This window comes from Pseudochaenichthys georgianus, chromosome 22 (genome assembly GCF_902827115.2).
Source record: "Pseudochaenichthys georgianus chromosome 22, fPseGeo1.2, whole genome shotgun sequence".
In the NCBI taxonomy this organism is placed as follows: domain Eukaryota; kingdom Metazoa; phylum Chordata; class Actinopteri; order Perciformes; family Channichthyidae; genus Pseudochaenichthys; species Pseudochaenichthys georgianus.
In genome coordinates this window covers 3,361,921-3,384,661 of record NC_047524.1, presented here as the reverse complement: position 1 = coordinate 3,384,661, position 22,741 = coordinate 3,361,921, and the positions used below count along the sequence as shown (strand labels likewise).

The following is a 22,741-nucleotide window of genomic DNA, read 5'->3' as shown; positions in this document are numbered from 1 at the left end:
TTGACTTGATGCAGGAAGCCAGACAGCGGGACGTTGGAGGAGAAGTCAGCACACTCAGCTCGGATACATGAACATGATTGCAGCTTCCAGGCAGCTCCGGTTCGAGCATATGGCTTGAGTTGCACATAGCTCCAACGCGCGCGCACACACACACACACACACACACACACACACACACGCACACACTTTGTATTGTATTATTGTCTTCGTACGCTTTTAACACACAATCGTAGCGATGGCGATGTTTCAGGTGACTGGTCAGGTTCGAAGTATTAGGGAGCGCTGGATTTGTGAAGAACTCCCCTCTTCCTAAACCACTAATACCACAGTACTGGCAAAACGGGAGGAGCCGAGTGAAAAACAAGCGCCCCTCATCCCAATCCACCCACACCGCAGGATTTTTTTCTTTTTTTGTACCCAAAAAATATATTGTATATTATCGGGGCTATTAATACTGTTATCGGGTTTATCGGGATGACGTCATAATTCCTAATATCGGACCGATAATTATCGTGCATCCCTAATTTTGACCTATTTAAGCTTTGAGTCAGTGAAAAGGAGTCCATGAATTTAAATAGCGTTACCTTATTAAATCACACTTAAACCTAGCATTTTTTTAAATTGTGGGAGTTAGGGGAAATATTTAGCATCCTCTGATGTGAGACTTGAGTAGAGGAATATACTGCAAAGGTTTTGTGTAAACAAGTTTATGTTGTTTGTCTTTTGGTAAACATGGCCCAATTGACTTTATTCATTGGTACCTCTCTCCGTTTCTGTATTCTCCTTTCGCTGTGGAAGCATGCCATAAAAAGAAATGACTGATGGTTATTTAAAATGGCTTTAGCTAGAAACACAAAATGAACGTAAAGCCCCCAGCAGCCCCCTTTTCACCTTCCTACCTCAGCACGTCCATCGCCTTTGCTCAGACCACACCCACCTTAATACTCTGCCTTTGATATGTCATCAAGTAGACATCCATAAAGTTTCATGACTGCATCTTAAAAAAAGACTGCGATGCTTCAACTTCCGGGACAGTGATCAAAAGCGCTTCTGTGGTAGTTCCTGCTGAAGTGCGTCTCTCAGCGTTCCCATTGTGGCACGATGACACTCGCAGACTAAACAATACCAGCGCTGCTGTCGTGTTGAGGTAATTGCTTGCTGATTGAAGGAGCCGAGTGGTTCATCTAAATAATTAATCGACTGTCACTTTCTGTCAGACGCACTTGATATCAACCCTAAACTTTCTAGACTAGACGGAGCATCTCTGTCCTCGTTGTGTTGTCTGTGAAGCACACTTCTCAGATAACCTCTGGAATCAAATGACTGAAGGACACACACTTCATGAGTAAAAACACACACCTGTTAACCGCTGAAGGGATTCTCCTGAAACACTTTACCGTGGATTTCCTGCTTCAAGTCAAATGTAATTATTGAAAGCTAATGGATATAAAGGGCAAGTGTTCTTGAGAGCAGGCTGTTAGTGTTACGTGCAGATCAAAGGACATTTTACTGCCAGACGATTACAGTTGTTTGGCGCCTTGGCATGAGACGTCTAACTGATCTGGTTTCTCGTATCAGTTACACCATTTCATCGACAGTGTGACTCAAATACCCCGAAGCAATATCCACATGTGACAGAGGAGGATATAACATGTAAACGGGTAGAACATGGTTAACAACGTAAAAGCACCAACAGTGCATCAGTGAATATTAGACTTCCACTTAAACACTGCAGATCTGAGAGCTTGTATATTTACCCAGTGGAACTACTCAAAGTACATGAAAACATATGGCACCCATTAAAAACAAAATGAGACTTCAGACTTATATTTAACATTTATATATAACTGATACTGCCAACTACATATCCTTTCATAAGCTGAGAAGTATTCTCTTGATTGTTTTCATTCCCGCAAGATTTATTACGGAATTTTCCAAAGTTATGACTCTCAGCCTGACCCGAGATAAACATTTCTATTTATACTTCAACTTTTATGAAGCATACTTAATCCCAGACACATGGGGTTTGGTAAAAAGTGATGTGAATTGTACTAGAAAGCTATCATTAACATTATACAGCACTAATGGACAATTTTATAATAACAAGGCTTACATTCCTACATGTGATATGACACGATTTTTTGATTTTGATATACTTTATTAATCTCCGTGGAGAAATAGTTTCTCTGCATTTGACCCATCCTGTGTTAGGCGCAGTGGGCTGCCATTTTTGAACGGCGCCCGGGGAACTGTGTAGGGAACGGTGCCTTGCTCAGGGACACCTCGGTAGCACTTGGTCTTGCAGGGACTTGAACTGGTGACCTTCCAATTGCCAAGTCCCTATCGACTTCGCCACCACCGCCCCAATATAACACATATAACCGCCCCGTAATGTAACGGGAGACACTTGTAGAGCATTTTAGCATTGATTGATGGCCCGCAATTTTAGTGTTTTGATTTATTGTCGTCAAATAGCAGGGTTAGGGTGTGTGTGAGAGAATATATCCTCAACCTGAATGTTTAACACAACAAGTATTTGCTGGATTTGCCATAGACTGTATCACTAATTTCCAAAAACAGCAGGTGTCAAACATTTCCACTGCTTAAGGCCCTTAAGCAAGGCAAGTTTATTTATATAGCACTTTTCAACGCAAGGCAATTCAAAGTGCTTTACAAAAAATGAAAGACATTAAGCATTCAAAAAGAAAAGCTAAACAGACAGAAAACCCACAAAGTTAGCGACTATCTGGTAAACATATGTAGCCTTTAGAATAGGGCTGCTCAATTAATCATGTTTTAATCGCGATTACGATTATGGCTTGCAACGATTACGAAAACAACATCATCGAAATAAAACTATTTTTTTGAAAATAATTTTTTTTTTTTTTCAGTTGAATTATACTTAAAGTTCAGGGTAATCAACTGTTAAAAACATACTGTCTTCTCCAATAAACGGATGTTTTCAAAGTCAATGAATAATCGCATTTAATAATCGCAATTACAATTATTGACCCAAATAATCGAGATTATGATTTTTGCCATAATCGAGCAGCCCTACTTTAGAAGCTTAAAAGCCAGACATTTCCCTCAGATGTAAGTGGAGAGCAAAACAGAGTTAAATGAGAGTGAAAACTGAACAGGAACAAAAGTGGAGGACAGGAACAAAAGGGGAGATGAAGAGATTAAGGGACTGATGAGGAGAAAGATAGAGGCAAAGGATGTGTATTGTAAATAGGTCCTGTCTAGACATGTGGAGGAGATTAAGCTTTCCTTAGAAACTCAGTGGTAGTCAAGAATCTAGATAAGTCTTCCTTGTTGTTGTAACGTTCAATATTCCCCTTGAAATGTGGTCTTTAAGGAGGAGAGAAAACACATTTGGTGGAATAGATCGACCGATATGGCTTTTTCAAGGCCGATACCGATATTAGTAATCAAGGAGACCGATAACCGATTATCGGTCGACCCCTAATAGATACCGAGCAACACTGTTTACATACACCGACAAAACAGCTTAAATCCATTCACATCAACTTCTCTTCAACGGTTTTAAAATCCTCTCTTCCGTTTGATCCAACTCTTGACTGAAGCTACGGGATGTTTACACTGAGGGGAATATTTAAAGGGGAGACTCCATGTTTTTGATGGCTGCAAAATGTCATCAAATAGACATATTTTCAGATGAAGGTTTGCTATGGTAACACAAAGCTTGGCTGCACGGCTAATGCTTGAGTATTGGCACTGCGGTGTCCGGTGGATGTTCAACTGTTTGCTAACTCTTATCTTGATGCAGTGAAAGGCCCAACTTTGTGACACCCAAGGGGGAAAGTGTTCTTTTACAATCCACCTGGCTGCTCCTTCTCCAGATCTCGCAGGCCTTCTGTGTGTATATATATATAAAGGAAGGGGTTCTACGCGCTATAGCTCCCAGGTGAGTGCAGTTAGTGTCTTTAGAAAGGGAATCGCACAGAAGTGAGATGGATTGAATTAGAGACCCTAAGAGGATGATAGGAGTCGTGCCGGGGCCGGGTCTGCGTCTTATAAAACCACTTACACTTAACAACAGGGCTCACCACGGCTTGCTTCTCCACTGTTGCAGCCTAATTCCCTGTAGGTCTCACCCAGACATGGACAGTGCATTAACACGAGGCAACTCTTAATCACAGATGTACAGCCCGCCAAAGATGATCGGCGCCGCAGCTAATGAACCCATCCCCGCCTCCCATCCGTCTCTGCCATCTCACACCTCTTCCTGTCATCCCTCCATCCCCTCATCGTTCATCTTTTCTTCTAGCTTTCTGCCCGCTCTCTCCTTCGGTCATCCCAATCCATCTTCCCTGCCTTCCTGCCTTCCTGCCTTCCTGCACCGTGCATTTCAGACACGGCGGAGGGATTCAGCTCCTGCTATGGACTTGTTTACATGCATGTGATTCCTTTAAGCACTTCAGATTGAGTGTGTACTTTATGTGTTAAACAGGAAGGGAAAGGGAAGATGGCATGAGTTAGGGAGAGTGGTCTTGCCTAAATATGCTGAAACATAAACGTTTTATTATAAAAAAAAAAGTGCACTTAGAAACGATACAGGGTTTATGTTACTGTACCCTCTAAGGCAGGGGTGTCAAACTCAATTTCATCGTGGGCCACATTCGCATAAAGGTTGCACTCAAAGGGCCGGTTGTAACTATAGAAATATATAATATATAAAATAATGTATTATATTACATTATTGCCTCTGAATTGGACTATTATCGGATAGGAACATAGTAATTAACTACGTCTGAAAGCAGAAGTCCAGGGCAAATAATTGCAAGTCTCTTCAGTGCATGTCACAAAACGAGATGCATTGTGGGACATGTAGTTTATGGGCAACCTGCTTCTGTAAATCGGCATGTAACCGTATAATAAACGTATTATATTCTTTGCAAGCTCTTGCGGGGCCACATAAAATGAAGTCGCGGGCCGGATTTGGCCCCCGGGCCTTGAGTTTGACACCCCTGCTCTAAGGTCTATTTCTTTAAATGTAATCTTTCGGCAGAAACTGTGCTTAGACTTACTACCTAAACTAAATCACTTCCTGTGAGAAGGAGTTGAACGTAACAAGTCTGCCAAGATTTGGCATTGACTGAATCACTAATTTCCTAAATCATCTGGCATCAAAATAACACTTACATGAAAATGACATCGACCACTGATATCAGATTCTTTGCCGGTCTGACACCTAAGTGCTGGTGTAAGGGCGTAGCAGAGGATTAAAGATTGGTTGTGGCTCCATCAGTGACTTGGAGGGGGAAATAGGTCAACTAGAAGCAGGCTGGCAGAGTAGAGAGGAGGGTGGGAGGGGAGAGGGGCATTTCTCAGCGACAGACTGCCATACAGTATATAGACTATTCATGAATAAGCTCTGTGTAAGCCTTGGGCACTGCTGTGGCCCCGTTACTATGGCGGCCACGGTGAGGGGCCGAGGAATGCGGCCTTACTGGGCAACGGGAATGGAGAGGGAGGGAGGGAGGGAGGAGATCTGGAGAGGGGTCTTTGCTTCGGACTACTTTAGTCACTGGTCACATCTCCACCTTTCAGCCCGAGCACAGCACTTTCTTCTTCTCTCTGCATTTCTACCCCACTTTCTTTCTAAATCTCTCCGAGCTCAAATCATCTGCACACGTCCCATTTCTGTGAATCCATCACGGGCCCACTATCCCTCTGCGTCTTTTTCTCTTACCGCGTCCAGATCCCTTCATCCTCACCTGCTCTCGCTTTCATCTCAGAGCGCCCACCTGAGTCCCAGCTCACTGCAGTATGGCCAGTGTGTGTGTGTGTGTGTGTGTGTGTGTGTGTGTGTGTGTGTGTGTGTGTGTGTGTGTGTGTGTCTACACTTCCTGCTGGTTTCCCATCTGTTGCTCTCATCAGCTGACTGGATGAACCCGTGCTGCTGACGTCTCTGACGCTTTACATAAAAACCACAGTCTGTATCAACAGCACAGAGTATCGACCTCTTCTGGTCTCTTTCCTGTCATTGTGAGTCACGCTCGACAGCGGGGACATTTCTGTGTGTGCCTTTCACCCTGGCCTTTCCCACTGGGGTGAAACCTGCCGCATCTGTACAGGTGCAGGGGTTGATGCGCGACACCAGAAGAGGTTGCAGGGAGCCGATGAGGCGCAAGAAAAGAGAGTGAGAGAGGGAGACAAAGAGAAGAAGGGAAAAGTGCCGAGACAGCAAACATAAAAAGCCACTTCTCTCTCCTCTCTACTTCCCACTCAAATCTGTCTTTTTACATCAGTGTGTGTGTGTGTGTTTTTTTTGCTCAATCCTTGCAACATTATCTTCTACTCTGTTTCTTCTTCCATTTTTATAGTTTTTTTTTTAATCTGTCTAATTGTTTTATGTCATTTATATATTTATGTTGCATTGTTGGAGGACCATTAAGAATAAAGCCTTGAATCTTTGGTCAGTGGGCCTAAGAACGACCTAGCGCAGGAGCTAACTCTGCACCCTGACCCCCCCCCCCCCCTTATGGACCGACAAAAACAATCCCCCCCCCCACCATCACCAACGCTAGTATTATAATCACCCCCCCCTCCCTCCCTCCCCACCTCCCCAGCTGACCTACTTCCTGTCTAGCCAGTCCAGTGGTTGACTGTACACTCATCTGAGACTGTGCGTGTGTGTGTGTGTGTGTGTGTGTGTGTGTGTGTGTGTGTGTGTGTGTGTGTGTGTGTGTGTGTGTGTGTGTGTGTGTGTGTGTGTGTGTGTGTGTGTGTGTGTGGCCTAGCATTACTATACTTGTGGGGACCTAAATCTGTTTACACAGTCACGTGTGGGGACTCGCCTCCCTCATGGGGACAAAATGGAGGTCCCCATGAGGGGAATCATTAAGTTTAGGGTGAAGACTTGGTTAAGTTCAGGGTTAAGGTAAGGGTAAGGTTAAGGGTTAGGGTTAGGCATTGTGTTGGTTATGGTTAAGGTTAGGATAAGTCTCTAGGAAATGCATGTAAGTCAATGTAATGTCCCCTGAAGTGATGTATACATGGTGTGTGTGTGTGTGTGTGTGTGTGTGTGTGTGTGTGTGTGTGTGTGTGTGTGTGTGTGTGTGTGTGTGTGTGTGTGTGTGTGTGTGTGTGTGTGTGTGTGTGTGTGTGTGTGTGTGTGTGTGTGTGTGTGTGTGTGTTAATAATATGTGATGGGAAGACGGAAAAACGTGACGAATGGAAACAGAAGTTGAGATAAAGACAAATGTGGAGAAAGACCGAAAAGGCTGTGTGATGTGAAAATCTCCCGTTCGTTCAGTGATTAATAGTTTTCACGAAAAAGTGACCTTCAACGTTTCTACAGAGGAGGCACAAATGCATTTCTGTGCTACAGGTACACGTTAACACTGGCATGCCCTTTCAACGTGTACTCTTCTGACTTCTCTTTCGCTGCGTTGGGAAAATGATTGGTTCCCTTTGCTCCAACACTTGACTGAAGCTGTGTGGTGTTTACACTAAGGGGAATATTCAAACCAAAATTAAGGTTTTTTTGGGTTACCACAAAGCCTTGCTGTCTAGGAAGTGTTTAAAACAAGGTGACCTATAAGCAAGCCGGGGGTTTTAGGGGTTACTTTACTTTACGTAGGTCTTATTATTAAAACAAATCTTATTCTATGGCAGACCAGAAGGGTGTCATGTTGGTCACGCAAAGTGGTAAGATCTTTCTCTTTCTGCATAGACACATACAAAGATCAAAGCAGTGATCAAGTGCGCACATCCAGATAAAGCTACTCAAAAAACAAAAAAATTCCTACCCGCAGGACGCACGTCTGCACACACCATGAGACTACAGATAGAAAGGGTATTTCTCTTTTTCTCTTTTCAAGGCAACATTTCGATCTGAGTAAAATCTCTCTCCTCAGGACTGAAGATGATCTTAGAAAGAGAAATACACTATTCATCAGGAGCCACATGTATACAGGCAAAAGGCTATAAATAGAGAATTCGGATAAATACACAAATAGATGACCCTGTGATGTTCACACAAATGGGAGCATTTATGTGTGTCCTTGTAGCTGCCTGAGTCAGAGTGAGGGACATGACATCACGCCTCCGAGAGACAAGCATGGGCTGACTCCCAATGCACAGACACTTCCCTCCTCTTCCTCATTCCTCTTCAATCCTTCCTCTGTCTGTCTCATTCTTTCTCTCCTTTTATATTCTTCCTCCAAATCTACACTCCCTACAGCGGTGAGAACATGCAACATAGTGCAGGGTGCTAACCCCAAAAGTGGCATGTGTTATCAACATTTCATTCGCCTTCCCTGTGAACATTACTCTTCTTCAAGCAGGCATGGCAGAGAGGTGGGCAACGGAAGATAATGCTAAGAGACAGGGGCGGCTGGCAGATAGACAGGGGGGGTGCATTCAGTCAGTCAGACGAACAAGATGCTGGAAGAACGGCGAGGACATGAATAAAAAAATAAAGGGGGAACAGCATGCAGGTAGATGGACGAGCAGTTGTAACTTACAGACAGACGTGAACAGAGAGGAGACAGACAGAATAAAAGGCATTACATTAAACATGTGGGCATAATAAAGCAGGTAACTACGGGAACAACTGCATTGAGTGTGTGATGTGGTTTCATTTCTCAGAGCAGCAAACAGGTGGAGCCCTCTTTTCTTGTGTGCAGCATCCCTTACTTGTGTGCAGCCTGGCAGACATCCGTACACACTCAGAATAACACACACCGTGCGAAGCGAAGCCAAAACATGGGTACCCGGACTGGAGGCTGTTTGTGAGTGTGTTTTGTAGCACACACCGGATGAACAAAAGAACTGGCTAGTGCAGCATACAGAGATTAAGCTGGGATGGAGGAGAGCAGGCTGCACTGACTACAGGTTGGCACAACAGTACTATAGCTCCAAAACAGCAATAGGGAAACTCATTTGCCAAAAAAAGGAGTAAGAAGAGGGGTTGGATTAATACAAAATGTGGGATGAAAACAAGGAACCTTTCATGTCTAATTATTTAACACACAATCCAAGCAGTGTGTGGGAGAAGTAGGTTACATTTCACTGCTGTCTGACTCTGAATCAAAGCTGATGGGCCTATAATAGCCTGGGCTAGAGAGAGAAAAACCCACTATCCAGGTCAGCAGAAACCCAGCTACAACCTCCACTAAGCACCACACACACCATCCACCTTCCTGCTGCTGGCCTGGATAAAGGTAAGGCTTCAGGTGAACGAGGCAGCTGTTAATGTTGTTTAAATATAATAAAATGTATAGTTTGGCACATTGTGGCGGCCTGGCTCCAACACATCCGCATCCTGCCGGTTGCTATTCAGGGAACACCGTCAGGTGCAAGGGAAGGAGAAACGCGCACGCACACGCGCCAGTTCCTCTCACATGAAGCTGTATTTGAAAGATGTAAAAATGTCACATACCCTCAAAGCGGACAGGTCGATTTCGTCCAGGCTCCGAGCTGGAGAGTCAGTCGCCATGATGGAGGACACAGCGAGCCGCTCTCAGTCGCCTGATATCCTCAAACGGCCTTTGCTGTCACGATGGTTCGAGTCCCTGGTTGCGGGTCTACCGTCGGTCCCCTCTCTGCTACACGGAAAAAATAATAACAGTCTCCTTGTGGTCAGCAGCGGAAGCGCACAGCTAGAGCGCAAACACGGGGAGGATGGGAAGCGAGAGCGCCGGGTGCATGAGCACCTCCAGGTCCATGTCTGCGGGATGAAGACGGAACAGAGAAATGTGAAGCGCCGTGGAAAGTGGATTACTGCTACTGGTGCTGCTCGTCCTCCAACTGCCACTGTGACAGCCAGTGAGTGTGGAGGAGGGGGGGGGGAAGCGCTGCCTACTGCCCCGGCAAACCACGCCTGTTACTGGGCGGGGTCTGCTGAGGCTGAAGGGACTCCCAAACTTTTTCTTTTTTTCTTTTCGATGACCCTCATAGTACATACATACGGACTTGATGTCACCCTGTGTGTTGTTATTCAAAGACATGAGGACGTCGTTGTCAAATCGTTTTTCAAGCACACGTAAGAAATAAAGATTTGTTTTTAGTCATCTTTATTTCACTGAGAAACAAATACAACAAAATTAATTACATTTATATACTTCTATACAACAAGTTATATACCCTGCCTTTTTGTTCAACAAACTGCAATTAAGTCTGGACCAAATAACAAGATCACTTCAGAATATCATGTACTACAATTACAAGATATTTGACTATAACTTTTTAGATTTAAATTAAGTTATAATTAAATGTATTGTAGGACTATTGCCTTTGAATTCAGGTCACCTGGTATTGTGTCCTTCCTGCACACTACATTTGATTTAGTCTTGAATGGGAAATCCAGCAATTAAGTGTTTCACTATTATAAGATAGATTTACTCAAGTTCTGTTTTGTCAACAGACAAATAAAGTAGATTTATAATACTTGGCAAAACATCTGATCACCTGCGTTACATTTAACATTTGGCAGGAAACGTTTATTTCAACCTTGAATGAGCAGCTTAGTTTTAAATATCATTTGTAAACCTTTACTCACCTTCTGATAATAAAAAAAGCAGCACAACATTCGCGAGTTAATATTTATAAAAAAAGATTCACTACAATGAAAATACACAGTTAAGAAAACTGAAAACAGATTGACATTCTGACATTAACTTTGCAAAAGAAAATGTGTTACATGAACAGGCTCAATTCATAAATACTTCCAACTGCAGAAAAAAGTCTTCCTACATTTTATATGACTCCTTGAAAAGATAATGAAATGATAAAACAAGGGTATACAACACTTTGATATCCAAATCAGAACAAGTTGCAAACCAAAACGTTTAGTCTGATGAAACAAAGGCGGTGATCATAAACAATTAAGTGAGTGTCTGCTGAATAAATCCATTGTCATGTTGGGTGCGTTACGTAGTCATCAAGATTCAATCAAAGTTCCATTCATCAGAATACAGAAATCCTGCCAAATGAAACTTGAAATGTCGCATCATCACATTTAGAGGAAGTTGCTAACCTAACAAGATATTGTGGTAAGTGTTCGAAATAAAAAACACAGGTTCGCTACAAAAATTACAAAAAATGTCCCATACTGTAGGTCAAATACCATTACAAAATTATTTTTAAAAAGCTTGACGGATACAGACCGCTACATTACAAAGAATGGGATTATATGTTGTCGCTGGGTAAAATTCTTAATCAAATCAAAACCTGCCAGGAAACCTGCTGGATTCGTTAGAAATCCTCAATGTCCCGTAAGCTTTTTCAACAGTCCCGACGGGAGAGGCCTGAGTGCGCACAGTTGGCCAACATACATCCAATGGGTTTGACTGAAAGCCTCATGAAGGGCGAGTCCGTCCGTTTCCAATGAATATCTCTTCCACTTCTTTGTATTCACATGCTTTAATATTTAATCATCATTAACAGTTACATTTCCTGGTTGCACATTACACCTCCCTCCTGAGGTTTCGCAACACTGGGAAAACAATAAAACCCCCTAAGGTAAACCACCTGATTATTACACCCAAGAGTTTGCACTGACTGTGAGATACATTTAGGATGAACAGGTTCTTGCTGGTTCAAACATTTATTTTGTTCCCATGGCAATTAAGGTTGATTTACTCCATTACTTTTTATATGTTTACATCTTAAAAGGTCTCCTATTATACTGTTTCATCAATATATCACAGGCCTCAGATATATACAGAACATGTCTCTGAAGTGTTTGGCTCCAAACACCAAACAGATCATTGCAGCATTACCCATAATCCCCTCTGTTTCAGCCCTGTTTCCAAAGTGCTGATTCTCTGTCTGTTACTTTAGATGAAAATAAGGAGCCCCTCCCCACGCCCCTCAGAGATATCTGGTTACAAAGAACTCAATGGTGCTCTAGGAGGAGATTCCGGTGATAAGGGGGGGGGGGGGGGGGGGGTTACCTTGGTTGGTGATTGGCTAATGGTTACACAAGCCAAAACATCGTTATGACAAAGTGGCAAAAAGTGAGAGAATCTTTTTTCCTGAAAGTCTCTTTACACAGAGTAGTTGATGTAGAAAAGACATGAAGAAGTGGATTTTGCACAATAGGTGACCTTTAAGAAACTATACCCTGATTAGCCTTCCAGTTAGTGCCTTACACATCATTTATTTTGCATTTCAGACTTTTGCACTGATAACATTAAAGTTGTGTAACTAATAAAAAAAGAAAGACACCTAAGATATCTGTAATAAATAATCCTTCGATTACAGTGTAAACATTCAATAAAGAAAGATGAATACAGTTCTTATATTAACTTGGTTAACTGAAAGAAACATTTCCAAATATATTTTTATTTGTTAGCCACTTAAATTATGAATTACACTGTGTTACATGAACAGACACAAATTAGAAAAAGGTTTCAAATGTAGAAAAAAAAGAAGGTACGATACATAAACAGTGGAAGCAAGACCAGCTGAATTGAGCTCAAGGGGTACAGATAGCGGATAGTTACGATAAAGAAATATGAAGTCACAACCATCCATATGCCATACATAGAAAATACATCAATTTCCCATGGATAATGCAATGATAAATCCAGCATGGGTAAACAACATGTTGAAATCAGTTCAGAGGCTGGGATGTTTTCAGCCACTTCAGCTTACATCCATCAATTCCCTGGTCCCATTTAACAATATGGATCCCCTTCATCAAAGTTATCGTCTGCTTCTGTTGAATAAGTGTCAAGGATTCTGATGCTGTGTGCGTGACTCAGGCGGAAAGTCATAATAAAAGGCCTATTGATGCAAAATGATCCGTTGATGTTTTGATTTACAGGAATCCGCCTCTGTGATTCATAACTAAACTAACTAATCCAGTTCAGCTGGGTTCTAAAGGAGTAGTCACATTTAGTCCATACAAATTACAACATGTGCTTCATATTGTGCTGTAAGTCTTCTCTTTGACCAATATAGGCTGGGTTACATCTTTTAAAAAACAAGATTTTATTTTGACGCCGAGCAAAAAATCTTCATCAAGAAAACCACTGGAACTGCCAGGAAACTGGAAACGTAACAAGCGATATAAAACGCTATCTCGGCATGGGTTGCATGCTATAATAATCATTGTCGACATTGTTCAAACACTGTATAAGACTGAGAGAAGTGGCATGAGGAAGTAAAAGGCCCATATTAGACCGCTGTACATTTTTAAGAAAATAGCACCATCTGTTGAGCAAAGACGAAATGACTACTTTGAAATGATGCCCCGATTGTCCCATCCAGCCTCTGAACACATCGTGTTGTAACTGAGTTGAATTAGATGTTGTCCCTTTTTCAGATCAACACAGTCTGATTTCAGCAGTACAGTTCAGACCTCATCGTGTCTAGAGGTTATCTGTCACTAAGCACTGACGACAGGAAATATAATGTTTTTCAGAGATGTGATTGGTATATGCATTTTAGAATGCAGTTAACAAGACTCAAGCATAGTTAGAAACATGTACTGCACAGGAAAAGGTGATCACGTTTTGGATTTGTTTTACAGAAAATAACCATCAAGACAAAACAGACGTTGAAACTCATCAGTCCTCTGTGAGCTCATAAACCGCGTACGTAGCGCTGATGCACCTTACAAGAATAGACCACAGACCCAGGAAGTCACATGCATTACCATCTCGGTGTATTTCGCGATGACTTTAAACTAGAACTGAATATTTATTAGCGTCATTGTCAAAAACTTGCTATTGCCTCACCCTCATGCCTTAGAAATCCTCGCTGCCTCGTTAGCTTTTCCAACAGTCCAAAAGGGAAACGTGGGCAGAGTTGAGTTGATTCCCGAAAACCAGAGTTCACGTGCCTGTTATTCATCTCCACAGCTTCAATGCAGTCATACATATTGTCCTCAGGTGCGATATCTTTCACTTCTTCATACATCCCAAACGAGTTACCCAAAAAGCTGTGACTACAGTTTAGTGATTTTCAGTAGAAACAGGTTTGAGGGATTTGCCAATGCCCGGCAGTCATGTCAATCCAGAAGACTCGCTCATCTCTGGATTAAAGACGGTCTCTGCAATAATCCAACGTTACAAATTCGAAGACGATCCTGATACTTCACTCAAGATGCTCAGAAAGTTCAACTCTGATGTGTCTGGCATCCTTTATGTCCAGATCTCCGTTGGGACCATGGCCTCCTTGGTTCCAACTGAGGGCATGAGGTTCTGCTCAGACAGGAAGTCCAGAGGAAACTGGACCAGGAAGCCTCGGATCTTGCGCAGTTCCTCCTGAGCGCGGGCCGGGTCGGACTGGGCCAAACCCGGCTTGGCCTGGTACTGCTCCAGCTCGGACATGTTCCTCACCAGGGAGGAAGGAAGGGATCGGAACACCTGCAGACAAACATACACACATGGACTGTTTACATACTGATGACTTGAACTTAAACACTAGTTATAAACCACTTCTTGCAGCTCAATGTTAGTCCACAGCGTGGGAAATATATCGCCATCTATTGGACTTGGTATATAGTACACATATTCAAGGTTACAATACATGGCATTTAGCTGATGCCTTAGTCCAAAGAAACACCTTACATATACTTCAAAGGCAATTCGGAGTTAAGTACCCAAGGACAATTCGACATGTTGACCGCCCACTAACAGGTTGCTAAGGAAAAATCCCAATTACTTTTCGGGGTGGAAAAACTGACTGTGAAATGGCCCGAGGATAAAGCATTGTGATAGAGGCCCAATCCCAAACCACGCCCTACGCCCTACGCCCTACACCCTGCACGTTCGTGCGGAGGGTCCGCCACATTAAGTGCTGTTCCAAACCAACGAGTGTGGAGGGGGAGTGGGCTACCAAGCAAACCAAACAGCGAGTCTGCAGCGGTGCTGACTGGAGACCGGTCTCTACCTGACCTACCTGTGTTTAGTCTAGAAAAAGGTAAATGTGTGCATGTTATTATAAAGTTGTGTATATTTACAGACTGTTGCAAAGACTAAGAAGCTTATAAACATCAGGTTTAAAACTAAAAGAGATGAAAGAAGTTGAGGTTTATTTTAGTTATTAATTTCACACTTTCTGTCTCAGAGATGCTGATTTGAAACCGTTGTTAGATACAGTTACGACATTTCCTGTTTCTCCCGGAGAGAGGGGAGGCCGTCCCAAAGCTTGCCGCTGTATTTACTCCCTCCATCTGACAGGAGGGAGCCTCGTTGAGCTGCGAGTGTCACTTCACTCCGCCACGGAGGGGGAGTGTGTAGGGGTAAGGTGTAGGGCGTGGTTTGGGATTGGGCCTAAGTCAACAACAGTCAGGCTCTCCACTAGTGGCACATAGTTATGGTGATTGGATATACTAGAATGATCCCACTTCACATTATGCCTTAATATTTAATGAATCCTAAACTTGTTATACATGTTTTTCTTAGATAGGTGACATTTGATAATGATGTTTAAGTAACAGCTATTTTAAAAAGCACCATCTACTGTAGCTCCTCAGGCTAATGACTTATAATGTCCCCTCCCAAACCATCATGTATATCTACCTTCTCATAGATTGTGGCGTTGCGGCCAGCCGTGGTCATCCACACCTCCTTATAGAAGCGCTCGCTGATCGGGTCAGACAGGTCGATACTGGTGTCAGTGTGACCTCCAAGGATAGTCCTGTTCAAAAGAGAAGATACATGATGTAAACAGAGCATTCTTTATTACTCGCAAGTGATTTTGAGGAAATATGGATGGCAAGATACATCTAGTAAGCCTTTAGAATTGAAACATAACTTTGTATAATGTTCCACTAAATGATAAAGTGCTCCTTAAACACAACTCTGTCTCAATCACACACACACACACACACACCTGAAGCATTCGAGGCGCAGCTGCAGTGCGTAGGGTCCAGCTTCGTACTCCTGTCCGTCCATCATCGAAGGGACCTTTTCAGAGTCCTCGATAATCACCGCCACCTCGCTGTCACGTTTACCCAGCATGCTTCTGTCGTTGATGTTGGCAGAACCTGAAACAATCGAACAGAACAAGAAACTGAATATCATCTGACTGGTAGCAATACGACATCATCTTGCTTCAAATAGCAATAATGTTATGGTTCGATAAACCAATAGACCTTTATAAGACTTACATTAACAATATTGTCAGAATAAGCATTTTAGAGAGTAAAAGCTATAGTAAAATAAAAAACGAGTGCAAGAGAGAGCATATTTCAATCCTTTTTGAGTTGAAGTGCTGCGCCTTATCAGCCACCAGAGGGCGCAGCAGAGCTATGCTACGGCAGTCACTGGCCGTTTCTCAATCTCGAGGATACTGGCTTCCAAGCCAATATTTCAAGGATGCTACTCATCGAGTGCCGCCGAAGTACTGTTCCAATCTCCAGCATACTTGGAATTCCACAGAGGCCGCGTCCTTGGTTTGGGGGAAATTTCGAGGCTGCACTTTGACTTTGACTTTGCGTCCTTAAAATCCCCACAATGCTTTGCGCACGGACCAATTTCAAAAACCCTTGCGGAGAATGGCTGAACCGACGCAGCACACATTTAAATGTAAGTATGTAGTGGCGTAGGACATGTGTTGGTAAATATGTTACTTTGTTACATTTGTTATCACCAAAAAAGTGTTCCGTGCAGGGTTGGGAGGGTTACTTTGTAAATGTAATCAGTTACTGATTACTGATTACATGGCTCTGAAAGTAATCCGAATACAGTTACGTGTCTTTAAAAAGTAACGTAATCAGATTACTTTTAGATTACTTTTGGATTACTTTCTTTTTCCATCTAAAATGGGTATGTTTTGGTGAACAGGAGACACAAAAAGCAAAAGGAAACTGAACGTGTTTTTACTGTTTTAATGGCTTATCAAGAGCACAACTGAAACATCACATCTGAAACGATGCAACAACATAATACACTTGTTGGGGATGCAGCTTGGGATGTGAGGAGTGAGGGACACGGCTTAGAAAGGGCGTGTCGCCTTCTGTCCTGCCAGTGTTGGCAGGACATGAATTAAAATGTCGAACTCGGACTTCATTTTAAGGACATTTCGGCCAGGGGTGTGTAGAGCTATATTTGTTTAAGCACCTAATCGGCAAAACAGGAGAGGAGAGTGTGTGCACCAGTCTGCCTTGATCTATGAATTCATGTCTGTGACTCTCACGGTATCTGCTGCCCGCAGCTGTTTTATAGAAGGAAAACCTACTTCACTTCATGAACTCTCTGCAGCGCCAGGAGGCAGCGGGAGGGTTAACTCAGCCTCTGAGAAGACGAGCTCGCAGCGCCTTTCGCAGCGCCTTCACTGTGTTTACCTTCAGAAATAATCATTAGTAAGGCTAAAAAGTGACCGCAGGCTGATGTGTTTTAACCACACACACCTCTATATACACACACGCGATTTAAACGCAGACTTTTGTTCCTCCATGTTTCGTTGTTATTGTTTCACTGAGCGGACTCGCGATTTTTTTTCAAACGCTTTTTTGGTCCATCTGCGGCGGTAATAGGTTTTGTGCGCTGTGATGATTCCGCTGTACCTTTAGTAATGAATATTAAATGTTGTGAGGAAATCTTTCCACCAATAATTCCAATAAGTAATCCAAAATGTATTCACTTCAGGTTTACGAAAGTAACTGTAATCAGATTACTCGTTTTTCAAATGTAACGCGAGCTGAATACAGTTACTTGATTTTTGTATTCTGATTACGTAACGCCGTTACATGTATTCCGTTACAACCCAACCCTGGTTCCGTGAAAGTAAAGCAAGTTCATAATTAGATAGACATCGTGAGGTATTTATTTTCGGTACAGTTTATGTTGAAACCGTTAGAGAGAGTGGCACACTGTTCCATTCTTCTTCGTTTTCCGAAGCCGTGGCTTGGAAGTATACTTGCTTCGTATCTGAAGGAAGTGACTTGGAAGTACGCGACTACCAAGCCAGCATCCTCGCGATTGAGAAACGGTTCACATTCGTTACTGCACACTTGGTTAAAGACATACAACCGAGGCCAGATTTTTTGATTTATCACCTTTGAAAAGTGACAAGAGTGAGACTAGAAGAAAAAAAGATAGAAAGTGAGAGAGCAGACGAGAGACTGACCGATGATGACGGTGTTGTCGTCAGCGATGAGCATCTTGCTGTGGACGTAAATGAGCTCTGTGACGAGGCGTCCCTCCAGCTCAGCGTGAGTCCGCAGGCCAGCGAAGGAGATGTAATTCATCCAATGGTCGTCCACTGGAGAGGAGAGGAGGGAAAAGAGAGGAAATGAGGATACATTAGAAAAATAATTGCACTTTTCCAACTCTAACTTTAATATTGGGTTTCTAAACGATTAATTTAAAATGTATTTTTGTACTTACTCTCCTTTTTCAGCTGCGAGATGATGGAGTACTCTCCCCTGATCATGGTTCTGAGGAGGCGGATTGAAACATAATCAGAAAGCATTCAAATATTTCACATCCTAGACTCACAACTTGAAAGAAATACAACAGGTTTCTAAAGACACTTCCAAATATGCTTTCTCATTTCCCCTCACTCTTCCTCTTTTAATATAAAATGTATTTCAGTGCCATGAGTGCCACCTGTAGTTGAAGTGCATCACAGCCTGGATGGCGTTCCCTCCTCCGGTGGTGATGTCCCCCTCAAAGCCAGGCAGAAGGGGGGTGACCACATACACCCGGTACTTCTTACCCTCCCTGAGAGCAAACACATAAACGTGAGAACCGTTGAGACCAATCGTGTCTCAACGCCTTCCTTTAATCACAAGTACAACCTAAACAACCAAAAGAAAAAGGGAAGTACTTGTGCGCTCTGAGGATCCTCTCGATGATGGCGTCTCCGATCTTGTTGTAGACCGTCCTGTTGTCGGCACAGCTGATGAAGAACTGGTTCTGATAGGAGAAGATAACATATACAGAAACAAACCAAAAGAGAGACCCTTAATACAGTTCATAGTTTGTTTCTAAAAGTACAACTTAGATAGACACGAGGAAGCACATTCACAATCATATTTGTAACACTAATTCGATTTTCGATTCTGCAGTACTAGTAGTGCAGTGTTGATGTGTTATGTTATGTAGATCCAACATTTTAGTCTTCTATCTTGAATATTGTTGTCCATTTAGTATTAATGTCATATTGTAAAAACTAAAGTTATTCAATGTTTTTTACAAACCTGTGATAATGCTGAAAGGTCAATGAACCTAATTAGGGTACATTTTATTACACAATGAGATAGTCAGTGACACAGCACACGGATGAATTGAGCTCAACTCTTATTACGACTTCAAATCATATTTTGTGTTTTCCTATCCTGGCCTCAGTGCTGGTTTACCTCGATGTAGATGTAGTGTTTGCTCTTAGCGATGACCTGGACGTAGGCACTGTGGATGGACTCCTCGTGGTACTTGATACCTGCCGACCAATCTGCTGCGGACCGCAACACCTAACACACAGAAACAGACATATTAAAGCAGCAATTCTACACATTTGTATGTGCGTGAATGGTCATCTCCGATATAGTATGGATAAATGTGTCTTTATCAATCAACAACTGTATTAATCCCGCAAGGGCGGTTCTAGGAGGGGGGGGGGGGCGGGGGAGGTCAGTGCCCCCCTAACACTGACCTCCCTGTGGCCCCCCTAACAATGAAAAGTTTTTTTTTTTTTTTTTTTTACACACCGCAGGATTTTGTTGCTGTAATGTAAGATTGTGGAGACACTCTTATGTAAAGTAGTAACTGTTCATTGCCTTTATTTTTATATAAATATGGTGTTAGTGCAAACATTGCACTATAACTTAAGCTGAAGCTAACAGTAATAACTATAAGATATATCTGAAATGAATAAGTGTACTGAAACAAATACCAATAACTGTATTGCATTGTTTTCTTATGCGCAATAACTTCATACTGTCTAGTTCTCTTTTTCGTCCTGCATTTATTGTGCCCCCCTCAGAAAATAACTGGCCGCCCCAGTCAAATTGGTCTAGAACCGCCACTGCGCAAGGGGCAATTAGTTATGAGCAGCAGCTTATGTCATGTACACAGGCAGGAACATACAAGAAGAAAACACACAGATACACCCGGGAGCACAGATGTGGATAATTCCAATTTACACTATAAATAGTTCAAAGCATCGCAATAATAAATAAATAATGAATTTAAGCAATCAAATTGTATAGCTATATATTATTATATCATAAAGTGTCAGTATAAGGTTATAACAAACACCAGTATAAAAAAACTCAACTATTTGTTTAATATTTTCTCCTCTTAAATTGTAACTCTACTCATGGCAAACATATTAAAAGTGAAAAATATGTCCTGTAAGGAAATTCACTTTACGACAAATCTAATAATTAAAACAAATATATATATTACAAAATTATTAAGAGGTATTTATAAAATTGGTGTGTGTTATCACTGGCTATAGTAAATACAAATGGAGAAGTTGTAATGTGAGAAGGTGTCACACAGTTTGAATGAAACACACAAACATTTATAAAACGACACAAAAGAAAATGTTCTGATAAAACCAAACATGATGGAGTTGAAATGGGCTCTTGTGCGCTTCTTATTTTAGACAAGCGTTTCACTCAAAGGTCGGTTCCTTTCGGCGAAAAACCTCTGGGTATCACATGAGCAAACCTTTGTAGTTATATAACTTTTTGGCCCATGGAGAGCTTTTGAACACTCACTCCCTTGTATCGTTCTCCAGCAGAGCTTGCAGGCTGGTTTGTGGAAAGAACTGATGGAAAGTAGGAGTTTAAACTCTTCTTGCTTTTCTCTGTAATTTTCTCGTAGTGGTTGGCTCAAAGTTTGGGTTGGTTTTGCTTCACCTTATCATTTTGTATAATTATAAAGAAGGGAAAAAACCCACTTTCCACAACATGTGTTTTATGAGTGCAGTTAAAGTTAAAAATGGAGCTTGGTGTGTTCAGTTCTCCTACCTGCGCTTTGACGTTGACGCAGCCAGGGACTTGGTATCGGAGGTCGTTGGCGGTGGAGTGAGACTTGGGCAGCAGGAACGGATAAGACAGAGAGCGATACTTTGGCTTCATGATCTGTAGGGCAGGCGGTTGGAGAACATGGGCAGAGGAAGGGTTAAGAGGAGGAATGGAAACAAGTAAACAGAGGAGAACAGGAGGGAAAACATGAAGCAATGGAAAGGCAGAAGTGTGAGAGTGAGGATTAAAGTGTTTCTTCCACTCACCCAGCCAGACAGTTTCCTAAGCTTTCACCAGGTCAGTGTATATGTGTTTTGAGTCATCCAAACATGATTTTCCAAGTTAACTACACTAGATGGCTCCGAAATGCTATGTTTATGGCTATCAATTAGCATTAGAAATATTCAAATCAAGCATTCAAGGTAAAAGGCTAGCAGTCCTCAAAGGTGATTTAGAAAGAATCAAAGAAACTCCAGTGTGTGTGTGTGTGTGTGTGTGTGTGTGTGTGTGTGTGTGTGTGTGTGTGTGTGTGTGTGTGTGTGTGTGTGTGTGTGTGTGTGTGTGTGTGTGTGTGTGTGTGTGTGTGTGTGTGTGTGTGTGTGTGTGTGTTTCGGTACCTTTGTGAAGTTCCAGCGCTGAATAAAGTGCCTGGCCACATCCCGCGCGGCTCTACCGTGAACCACCGAGGCGATGTCATGCCAGGGCATTCTGGGAGTGGTGTACCTGTCGATGAAGTCTGCAGAGAGCGAAGACAGAAACACGTGTGTGAGACGGATAAAGGACATACAAAGATACCGTATAGTAGAATAAAAGGGAGGGATACATGGGAGAAAAATGCTCAGAAAGAAATAACAGTGTTTTACGGTAGTCAGTTCTCCTAATGATGTGTTTCCATTACATGTCCACCAGACTCAGGGACAGTTTCATTGCACAGGCCATAAGACTGTTAAACACCTGAACTAAGAACATCCATAACATTCACCCGTTTGTAATTTACAAATGATGTATCACTTGTATATAGACTCTTATGGCACTACTTCTATTCTATGTTATTGTATTAACTTGCACTATTTTATCTGTTTTATTGTGTTGCACTGTTGGAGCCTGTGACCTAAGATTTTCATCGACATAACTACATAGCTATGTGCGAATGACAATAAAAGCCTTGAATCTTGAATCTAAAGGTCAAACAGGAAAAATAATAAGACTAAGATTAAAATGAAGGTGGGCATTGTGAACGAAAAATTTGTTTTTGATTTAGCAATTATAATAATAATAGATTTATTTTGTTCGCGCTTTTACAGGTGCTCAAAGACGCTTTAATAGTGAAAAGAAAAGAAAGGAATAGCAACTAAATATATAGTTAAAGTCAAATAATACAAAAACAATCACACATTAAAAGCCAGATTGAAGAAGTTTTTTGAAGGTGGTGAGGTCAGTGCAGTCTGATGGGTTGTGGGAGTGGGTTCCAGAGGGAGGGGGCAGCGACGGAGAAGGCTCTGTCCCCCCAGGTCCGGTGATTGATGTGGGTGGGGATGGATAGGAGGTTGGCTTCTGATGAGCGGAGGCAGCGGGAAGGGGTACAATTATGTAAAGTAAGCCCTAACTAAGAGTGTATGCTAGCGTTTTTCGTGTGTGTGTGTGTGTGTGTGTGTGTGTGTGTGTGTGTGTGTGTGTGTGTGTGTGAAACAGACCATCAAAAGGTTTCTCTAACTGGATCCAGTCCCTGTAGACGAAGTTGCAGTAGTCTTTTCCATGCCAGAAGCGTGTGCTGCCCTGTAACTCTCCAACGCCAGTCTTTAGGCTTTTCACCGAGCCACTCCCTACACGCCCACA

General features: G+C 42.4%; 1 protein-coding gene across 1 annotated transcript in view; it reads right to left on the bottom strand.

The window, feature by feature from the left end:
* Positions 1 to 11,933: 11,933 nt before the first annotated feature.
* pld1a (phospholipase D1a) overlaps positions 11,934 to 22,741 on the bottom strand; it is a 56,434-nt gene continuing 45,626 nt past the window's right edge. Inside the window, exons 16-26 of the mRNA XM_034111466.2 lie at positions 22,600 to 22,728; positions 21,523 to 21,641; positions 20,909 to 21,022; positions 19,292 to 19,402; positions 18,760 to 18,848; positions 18,540 to 18,653; positions 18,318 to 18,367; positions 18,058 to 18,192; positions 15,820 to 15,973; positions 15,507 to 15,624; positions 11,934 to 14,348 (exon numbers count right to left, since the gene is read on the bottom strand). Of these exons, the coding sequence (XP_033967357.1) occupies positions 14,124 to 14,348; positions 15,507 to 15,624; positions 15,820 to 15,973; positions 18,058 to 18,192; positions 18,318 to 18,367; positions 18,540 to 18,653; positions 18,760 to 18,848; positions 19,292 to 19,402; positions 20,909 to 21,022; positions 21,523 to 21,641; positions 22,600 to 22,728 (1,358 nt within the window). The 3' untranslated portion in view covers positions 11,934 to 14,123. The remainder of the gene's footprint in view (positions 14,349 to 15,506; positions 15,625 to 15,819; positions 15,974 to 18,057; positions 18,193 to 18,317; positions 18,368 to 18,539; positions 18,654 to 18,759; positions 18,849 to 19,291; positions 19,403 to 20,908; positions 21,023 to 21,522; positions 21,642 to 22,599; positions 22,729 to 22,741) is intronic.